This window comes from Cucumis sativus, unplaced genomic scaffold, assembly GCF_000004075.3.
Source record: "Cucumis sativus cultivar 9930 unplaced genomic scaffold, Cucumber_9930_V3 scaffold46, whole genome shotgun sequence".
Taxonomy (NCBI): domain Eukaryota; kingdom Viridiplantae; phylum Streptophyta; class Magnoliopsida; order Cucurbitales; family Cucurbitaceae; genus Cucumis; species Cucumis sativus.
Genome location: NW_022279550.1, coordinates 4923 through 14000, shown reverse-complemented (window position 1 = coordinate 14000; position 9078 = coordinate 4923). Strand labels below are relative to the sequence as shown.

The following is a 9078-nucleotide window of genomic DNA, read 5'->3' as shown; positions in this document are numbered from 1 at the left end:
ACTCGAGCCACCTTCGCTGTCTCATATTCAACTCTTTCTGAGTAAAGAAGTACTTCAGGCTCTTATGGTCAGTAAAGATTTGTATCTTTTCACCGTACAAATAATGTCTCCATATCTTCAATGCAAAAACCACTGCTGCCAACTCCAAATCATGTGTGGGTAGTTCTGCTCGTGACTCTTCAACTGACGAGAGGCATAAGCAACCACCTTACCTTTCTGCATCAAAACACAACCCAGTCCTTTCTTGGAAGCATCACTGTAAATCACAAAACTTCCGGATCCATCTGGTACTGTAAGGACCGGTGCAGTAACTAACCTTTGCTTAAGGTTCTGAAAACTATCCTCGCAAGCTGGACTCCAAACAAACGGAGTTCCCTTCCTTGTCAACTAAGTCAAGGGAGTAGCCAAACGTGAAAAATCCTCCACAAACCTCCGGTAGTACCCTGCTAAACCCAGAAAACTACGAACCTCACTAACTGTAGAGGGTCGAGACCAACTGGTAACCGCTTCTATCTTTGCAGGGTCTACTGAAACTCCCTCACTGGAAACCACATGACCAAGAAAAGCCACCTGCTTCAACCAAAATTCGCACTTAGAGAATTTAGCATACAGTTTATTGACTCAAAGAGTCTCTAACACCTTATGTAAGTGTTCCTCATGTTCGGCCTCAGTCTTGGAATAAACCAAAATATCATCAATGAAGACTATCACAAAAGTGTCTAAGAAATCCTTAAACACCCTGTTCATCAAATCCATAAATACAGCAGGTGCATTAGTCAAACCAAAAGACATTACTATGAATTCATAATGTCCATACCTCGAACGAAAAGCAGTCTTAGGAACATCACGGTCTCTAATCCTCAACTGGTGATAACTTGACCGTAAGTCAATCTTAGAGAACACCGTGGCTCCCTGTAACTGATCGAACAAATCATCGATTCTGGGTAAAGGATATCTGTTCTTGACTGTTACTTTATTCAACTCTCTATAGTCAATGCAAAGACGCATCGACCCATCCTTCTTCTTCACAAACAATACTGGTGCACCCCAAGGTGACACACTAGGTCGAATAAAGCCTTTGTCAAGCAATTCCTGTAACTGTACCTTCAGTTCTTTCAACTCAGCAGGAGTCATCCTATAAGGGGCTCTAGAAATAGGAGTAGTGTCTGGCTCCAACGCAATGGCAAAATCAACCTCTCTATGTGGCGGTAGTCCTGGAAGATCTTTTGGAAATACATCTGGGTATTCTCTTACCACAGGTTCTGAAGTTAAAGAAGTCTCATCTTCCTTAGTATCCACCACACTTGCCAAAATACTCCAAGTACCCTGGTTGAGTAGTTTACTAGCTTTCATAGCTGAGATTACTTTAGGCAGTACTACTGTTCCTACCCCTTGAATTTAAAGCTAGATGCAGTAGGGGGACTGAACACAACTTCCTTACGAGAACAATCAATACTAGCATGATTAGTAGCTAGCCAATCCATACCTAAAATTACATCAAAGTCACGCATATCTAATACCAACAAGGTTACGTCCAGCACACGACCAGCTATCTCAATTTCACACGCTTTAATCTTTTCCTTAGACAACATAATTTCTCCAGACGGTGTAGACACTGACAAAACATAATCTAAGGGTTCCACCTCTAAGCATGCATGCGTCACAAAAAGCGATGAAATAAATGAGAAGATCCCGAGTCAAACAAGGTCAAGGCAAAATGCCCTAACACTGGTAATGTACCTGTCACCACTGTGCCGGCCTTCTCTGCCTCTGATCTATTAGTGGCAAAGATTGTACCCCGCTGTGGAGGTCTCTCTCCCTGACTGCTCTGTCCAGCCCCAGTAGATCTCAAGGGACACCTATCAGCCATGTGTCCCTCTTGCTTGCACTTATAACAGACTCTCGTTCCCATCAAACAACGACCCAGGTGACGTTTCCCACACGTATTGCATAATGGCTTCTCTCGAGTAGTGTCTCCTGCCCCGCCAGAACTCTGCTGGAAACTGCGAAAAGGATCGCCTGGTCTCAAGTTCCTCTGAGGAACTCCCATAGTTCTCTGCTCTGCTTTTCTCTTTTGACCAGACGACGATCCCTTATCAAAGCTCCTTGGCCGTATTTCATCCTTCCCAATGCTCATATCCACTGCCAGACGCAGCGCTTCAGCCTGGGTAGTGGGCTTTAGTGCTCGCACAAAGTCCCTAATCTCATCTCTCAATCCCTTGACGAACCTATCAGCTCTAGCCTGCTCGTTACCAACAAGTTCAGGGGCAAAACGTGACAGCATATCAAACTCCTGGTCGTACTCCTCGACTGTCATATGTCCTTGCTTCAACTCCAAGAATTCCTGGCTTTTGGCGTCTCTAAGGTTAGCCGAGAAAAACTTGGTATAGAAGCAGTTTTTAAACTGATCCCAGGTAATCTGCCTCACATCTCCACCTAGCATGCGCATTGTAGTCCTCCACCAGATAATGCCTCTGTCCCTCAGTAGAAAAGCAGCACACTGAACTCTGTGCTCCTCGGGACATCTCATGTAATTGAATATGGTTTCCACAGAGGACAACCACAACTCAGCTTTAGTAGGATCCTCCAGTGACCCATCAAACGTCTGAGGGTCATATTTCCTAAAGTCCCTCAAATGTTTCGCCTCAGCAGAAAGTTGGTTCGGTAATATCTGCGGCTGTTGTGCAGCCAATCCTTGTGCAGGAGGGGCTGCTGGTGCAGGTGGAGCTGCTGGTACAGGGGGAACCACAGGTGCAGGTGGAACTGCAGGTGCGTGCTGGTTTCGAGCTATAGCCGTCATAAGTTCCGTAAACCTCTGCTCCATGTGAGCAGACAGTGCATCAAACTCGACGTGAGTCACGGGTGCAGCAGGAATTCGCTGTTCAGCTTGACCCTCAATAGGCTGATTACGACCTGCTCCTCTACCTCGGCCTCCTGCTCCTCTACGTACACCTCCCCTTGGCGGCATAATTCCTATTATCCACCAACAACACTCTTTAAAAAAAAGTCTTAATCATAAGCATAAGCAAGTCTTTATCGTCATGCAATCTAGTTTAATTTAGGCAAAGTCATGCAAATAAACCATACATATAAGCATCAAGCATACCTGACGAGAGACGAAGGGTCGCGTTAGCCATAGGAACACAAAAACATAGACTTACATCGTAAGTCAGTCTACAGAACCTAAAACTTAGGCTCTGATACCAACTGTAACGACCCAACTTTTCTAGGTAAGTCGAGGTCATTAATTTTTAACAAAAGACTTTGGTTGATACAAAATGAAACGTAAGTCAATTGAAAAACAAATTTATGTCAGGCCTGATTTTTCAAATATTCAAGAAAACTTAAAAATAATACTATTTACAAATAAAAGTTTGTAAAATAAGTTTTAATACATCTTAAACCTCAAAAGAAACCATAAGCGGAAGCAAAATGACACGTTTCCTATGGCAATCACGCTTCCTTCCTGCCCCTCGCCGGTTTGCCACCTTTATTACCTTTGTTAAAAATTAATGACCTCGACTTACCTAGAAAAGTTGGGTCGTTACAAAAGATTTCCCTAACACGTATTGTAAAAAAATATGTAGTTGGCTAGTAGTGAAAAGTTAGCAAGGCTATTCATGTTTCTCTTGGTGTTCCCTCTTACTCATCTTGAAGCTTATTGTGGGCATTTTGTCAACTTACTTTGGGTTTCTTTTGTCTTCTGTTTTAATTAATTACTTCGTACTTATTTTACATTTTAGTTTTCATTAGTGCGTCCTGGATAGAGGATTTTGTTTAGCTCGTTGTTATTGTTGATAAAATTAAAATGCCAACGATTACAATTCTTGAGAACGGACTCATCTGTTTCCAATTCAGATGCCCAAAACTTGTTGAATGGATCCTATCACGTTGATCGCGACATCTTGCTGGCAAAAGTATGCTCCTCTGTAAATGGACTCCAGGTATTGTCCCTAAATCCTTTGTTTTTTATTATGTTCCTATATGGATTAAACTAGGTAGGATTCCAATGGAGTTATGGACAGATGTCAGTTTGACTGTTGTGGCTAGTGCTATAGGCAAACCTCTATCTTTAGATCTAGCTACTAAGGAAAGACGAAGGTTGTCACATGCTTGAGTATGTGTTGAATCAAATGTGGACTCTCCTATGCCTGCTGAATTTACAATTCACCTTAGGGGAGAGGATTTCGTTATGGCTGTGAATTATGAGTGGAAGCCTCGAAGGTGTAATTTGTGCCGGTCTTTTGGGCATTCTAGTGGTAAGTGTCCTAAGATTGTGGAAAACAAAGTTCATCGAGAGGAGGATGTGAGTAAGGTGGTTTCAAACAAAGAGGAGGAACGGACAATTGTGTCTTGTGGATGTGGTGTTAGACTTTAAATAGTTGGAGGAAAGTAAGACTAATAGCTCCCCATTAGGCATATTAAGGAAAAGGAGGTAGGTAATCGAGATGAAATTACTCGTTATTAGGAAGAAAAGAGAGTTGGTTTATGTTCGAGAGAAGGGTAAACGTGTGGATGTGATTATGCCTAACTCTTTTGGCAGCCTTATGAAGTTGGGTGAGGGAGACAAGTGGACCTTATCTATAGTGGATGACTCCCCTCCCCCCTTACAAGTGGATGATACCGCTATTGTTCTTAGGCGTATGTTATTAATCACCTTATGATAATTTCAAAATATAAATATATTTTTAGTATAAGTCCTCACGTTTGACTCTAGACTCACCAAGAAACCTTATTTGGATATTACGAATATGACAAAATTAGTGATATTAGATGACTATCAAACGATAATCATAGGGTTATCAACTTTTAAATTTACTACTTTTAAAATTTAGAAAATGTAGTGACATGAGTCATGTGATTATAAATGTTTTTGTTATTTTTGCAGGGTTCCAGAGAAAAAAGAAAAAAGTAAGATGTGATTGATAATATGTGAAAAAAGGAAAAAAAATTAAAGAAATATAACTCGATATATCTAATTTGTTTAAAAACGACCCCATTTGTAATTTTTCTTTTCAAAAGTCACACAACATCTTTTTGGAAAGTTTTTTTAGAGAAGCATGCCAATACCTTCATCCTACGTATGTAGATGTATTTATGAATAATTTTTAAAAGTTCAAAACAATTTTTTTTAACATTTCAAAGTTTAAGGTTATTTTTTTACACAAACTACAAAATTCAAAAGAATTTTTTTTTGTAATTTAACTAAATACTGTTGTATGTATATATATATATATATATATATATAATTAGTTATCTTTTTTAGTCCTATATTGTAAAAAAATATGATTATCGATTTATCGAAATCTAATTTGTAAATGGCTTAAAACATTTAGTTTGTTGAAAAAAAATGACAAAACAATGGACCAATGGACAGCTAATACGAGTCGGTGAACCGAATACACAAAATTCTCTAAATCCAATTAAGCAAGATTTAAAAAAAAAATTCTAATAAAAACCCTACATGTACAGTCTCTCTCATTTAAAATTTCTTTCTCCTCTTCTCTAACGGCCAAGTCTCCCTCTCCTCCCTCTCCTCCCTATCATACCCATTTCGCGGATCCATCTCCATCTTCTTCTTTAAGTCGCGGATCCAATCTCCATCTTCTTCTCTTAGTGCGTCCTTTCCATTTCTTCGTACACTCCATTTTTCCTTTCTCTTTTCAAAACCCTAAGGCCTATCTCTCAATTTTCGTTTCTTTAAGGAAGAAACCCTATCATACCCATTTCACCGATCCATCTCCATCTTCTTCTCTTATCGCGTCCTTTCCATTTATTCTTCTTCTTCTTTGTTCGTACACTCCATTTTCCCTTTCTCTTCTCAAACCCTAATTCTCTTTAATTAATTAATTCTCTCTCCTTTCTCTCTCACTTCCTTCCTCTTCCATTAATGGCAGGTTCTCCTCATCTTCCTCCTTTCTCCAGTGTTGATTCCTCCTCTACTTCGACCTGTGATGCTCTTTTCTTCTTCCCTCGCAATTTCGATTCCACCATCGTCACCGATTTTGGTTGCAATTTCTACACTCTTCAACCTCAACCTTCTGGATTCCCTCACTCTCACCGGATTGACTTCAATGTCCTTGGAACCTCCACTACTACTACTAGTACTCCACTCATCAAAGAATCCGCTGGATTATATATCAGACGCTCCTCTTCCTTTCCTTTCTAATACTTGTCTCTCTTCTAACTCCAGTGGTGAGCCCCCGAACAAATCGCATTACTCCGTGAGTTCCCAATTAATTCCATCTTTATTTAATATTCAATTGTCCTCTTTCCATTTGTTTCAATTATTGAATAGAAAGTTAATTGAATGAACTATGTTCCAATAATTTCATGTGGTTCTGGTAAAGCACAGTGCATCCGGTCGAACTTCCCCCATTATGTAATTTTATGGAGGTAGTTTTGTAAATTGGATTGAATCAGAGGCTATTCAATGTGTATGCATCAAAATATAGGGATTGTTTTTCAATTAAATATAAATTGATTGAGCCTCTGATGTGCTAGTAAGCATCAGATCTCCTCTGTGTATATATAGTTAGGTACTCTTCTTTTTTTATTGGTTCCGTCATATATATCACGGTCTGAAGTTGTAGCTAAACTTGCTTTCATCTTCAGTTTCTATCACTATTTAAAGGTCAGATTTTGTTCGATTAGAAGAATGTAAATTTGTCAAGGACAATAGCATGCTTAGTGTAATTGTACTCAAATATTATTACTAAAACAATTGCTTTATTTGTGTTGATACCATTATTTGTGTGGTAGATCTCTTGATTCATTTTGATGTTTGTTTTTGAAGACATACAAAGGTCATAATACTAGTTGCTATTCTTTTTATCTTGGTACGTTTCATTTTTGTTTTAATGTTTCACTGTCTCTATAATTGACTGTACAAACATATATCATCATTCAATCACTTTTCAAGTTTTAGATTCTGAAATTTGTACATATTGGGGTTTTCCTTTTTCTTTATTTTGGATTATTTCAAATCTCCAAAGATCTTTCTTGTAACATTTGCATATTTTAGTTTGTTAAAATCTTCGAAAGTAGAGGAGAAGGCTCCAAATGCATTCTGTCTCTCATTGCCTTGCCCTAACATTATCATCTGTGTAAGATGTGCCAATGAGTAGACCATTTTCTTTTACTTTTTTTTCCATAGCTTTTGAACCACTTTCCCTTTCTCTCCTTCTCTTTCATTCTTCTTTTATGTTAATTGGAAGAAGCTTTGAGGCCTCTCTTGAAAATAATGAGGTTTTGAAGGGGATAGAAAGAGAGTGATGGTGGGATCCATCAAAGGTTTGGGATTTCACACAATGTTCGCATCACTCTTTTAAATGTAATTAGAGGTTGAGGAGTTGATCGTCGATCATAGATAAGGAGGGGCTGGTTAGTGGCTTGGAAAAGAATTCAGACAACATTAATTTTTTCTAAAAAATAAAACCAACCTTCCGACGGTTGGTTAACACTCCTCGACAGTCGAGATAGGGTAAGACTTGTATTCTGGTTCTGTTGATACCTATATTTGTGCTTCATCACTTTATAATTGTACTTTTATTTATCCCCTTTGTATATTTCCATGTGTTTCATGTTTGTCTTTTATGTTTCTTCTATTTATATATTTCTTCATGTTCTTCTCCATTCGGGTTTGCTCTTGCGGAGGTTACACATTCATTGTTGTGCTGGTACTTTAGTTAATGATGTCTAGTAATTTTTGTTTTGCAAATTTTCTTGTTAGTGCTCAAGTTTGATTTCATACTGCCTTTAGCATAGCTTTACGACTGCAGAATTCAATTGCACATTGCCCTTTTTTATTTTGTTATTACTGATGGACTTATTTGTGATACCTTTAAAGAAGAAAATTTATAGCTATTTGTGTTGAAGTTTATTTGTTGATTATTGGTTGGTTTTTTCCCTCCACTTTTCTTAATATTTTGAAGTGTGTAATAAGGTAAGCAATTTTTTAGTCCCCTAAATTTGTTTTGTTGATGAATTGTTTCCTTTTTTTCTCGGTTTTGTTTTCAGGTTTTCATCATTATTCATTTGGTGGCTAAATATTAGTCATGGGTATTTGTTCGATCTTATTTTGTTGTGATCAATTGATATACATAATATGCACTATAAATTTGTTAAATTGTTGGATTATTTGCTTTTTTAATAAGGTTGGAGGAACCTCAAGGTACGTTTTGTTAAAGCATATTTTATATTGATAAATTTGAAGTTGTCAAGTCTATAACAATGATAATGTTAATACGAGTAAATTTATAGCAAATTTAGTTGACTTAACTTATTTACATGCTGGTTGCTCGGACTCTTGGAAAAACCTTACGTGCATTTTAACCCACGATAAGAGGACTTAAGGTTGTTATGACTTACATATCAGTTTTTGAGATTTTCCTTTGTAACTTTTTCATAGACCTTATTGTAGTTTTTTGTTCTTCATTTTTGTTTGTAGGACGTTTCTAGAGAATGCAAGACCATGTTTGAGTGAGAAATTGGTCTCGATGAAATTGAGAGTTCAATGAACAGCACATACAATGCAAGTAAATCTACCTACTCAAACCCATCTTCTATTTCTAAAGCAGAAGGGCTTTCGGTGGCTGAAACAAGTGAGTGATTAAGTTTTTTATCACCCGTATTATTTGTTATCACTAGGGAAAGAAAGCTGAGTAGAAAAAGTAGAATGCCAAATGGAAAAAAAAAGATTAGTAAGCAGCGTTATTATTTTAAAATAGAAAACAAAAATTAACATTATTGTTAAACCGAGCCATTCTCGAGAACATGAAATAGAATTTGATAGCTGCCTTGCATCGTGTTTATGAATGTTAAGAATGAAACTATCGGTAGGGTTATAGAATAATCATTCTATCAGCCTCAATTATGTTACAGGGTTTATGAAATAGAATTTTCTTATGTATTGTAATAGTAGAAGATTCTTCGTCAGGAAGAAAAGCTTATAGCTTTGAAGAGTATCTAAAGGTTACAGAAGAGCAACCGAAAGCTTACGATGAGCTCCAAACCAATTTTCCAGCACAAAGCCAGAGTGGATCCCAAGTACAACGGGAAGGTTGTTAAAATCAAATC

The 9078-nt window shown here is 37.8% G+C and overlaps 1 protein-coding gene and 1 long non-coding RNA gene across 4 annotated transcripts; one reads left to right on the top strand and one right to left on the bottom strand.

Annotated features, from left to right (window-relative positions):
• Nucleotides 1-1660: 1660 nt before the first annotated feature.
• On the bottom strand, nt 1661-2824 carry LOC116405924. The gene has a single exon (XM_031889672.1). It carries the CDS (start codon nt 2822-2824, stop codon nt 1661-1663), a length of 1164 nt encoding a protein of 387 aa, XP_031745532.1.
• A 3745-nt stretch (nt 2825-6569) lies between these two features.
• LOC116405922 lies at nt 6570-8687 on the top strand. 3 transcript variants are annotated; one of them, XR_004219009.1, is made up of 2 exons: nt 6570-6634; nt 8450-8687. It is a non-coding gene; the product is annotated as an uncharacterized LOC116405922 (long non-coding RNA). The 3 variants fall into 3 exon arrangements; XR_004219011.1 differs by lacking the exon at nt 6570-6634 and adding an exon at nt 8019-8061; XR_004219010.1 differs by lacking the exon at nt 6570-6634 and adding an exon at nt 8068-8355.
• The last annotated feature ends 391 nt before the right edge of the window (nt 8688-9078 follow it).

Bases quoted from the DNA above. Each gene is read 5' to 3' on its own strand.
- LOC116405924 (XM_031889672.1), bottom strand. From the start codon at position 2,824: ATGGAGCAGAGGTTTACGGAACTTATGACGGCTATAGCTCGAAACCAG.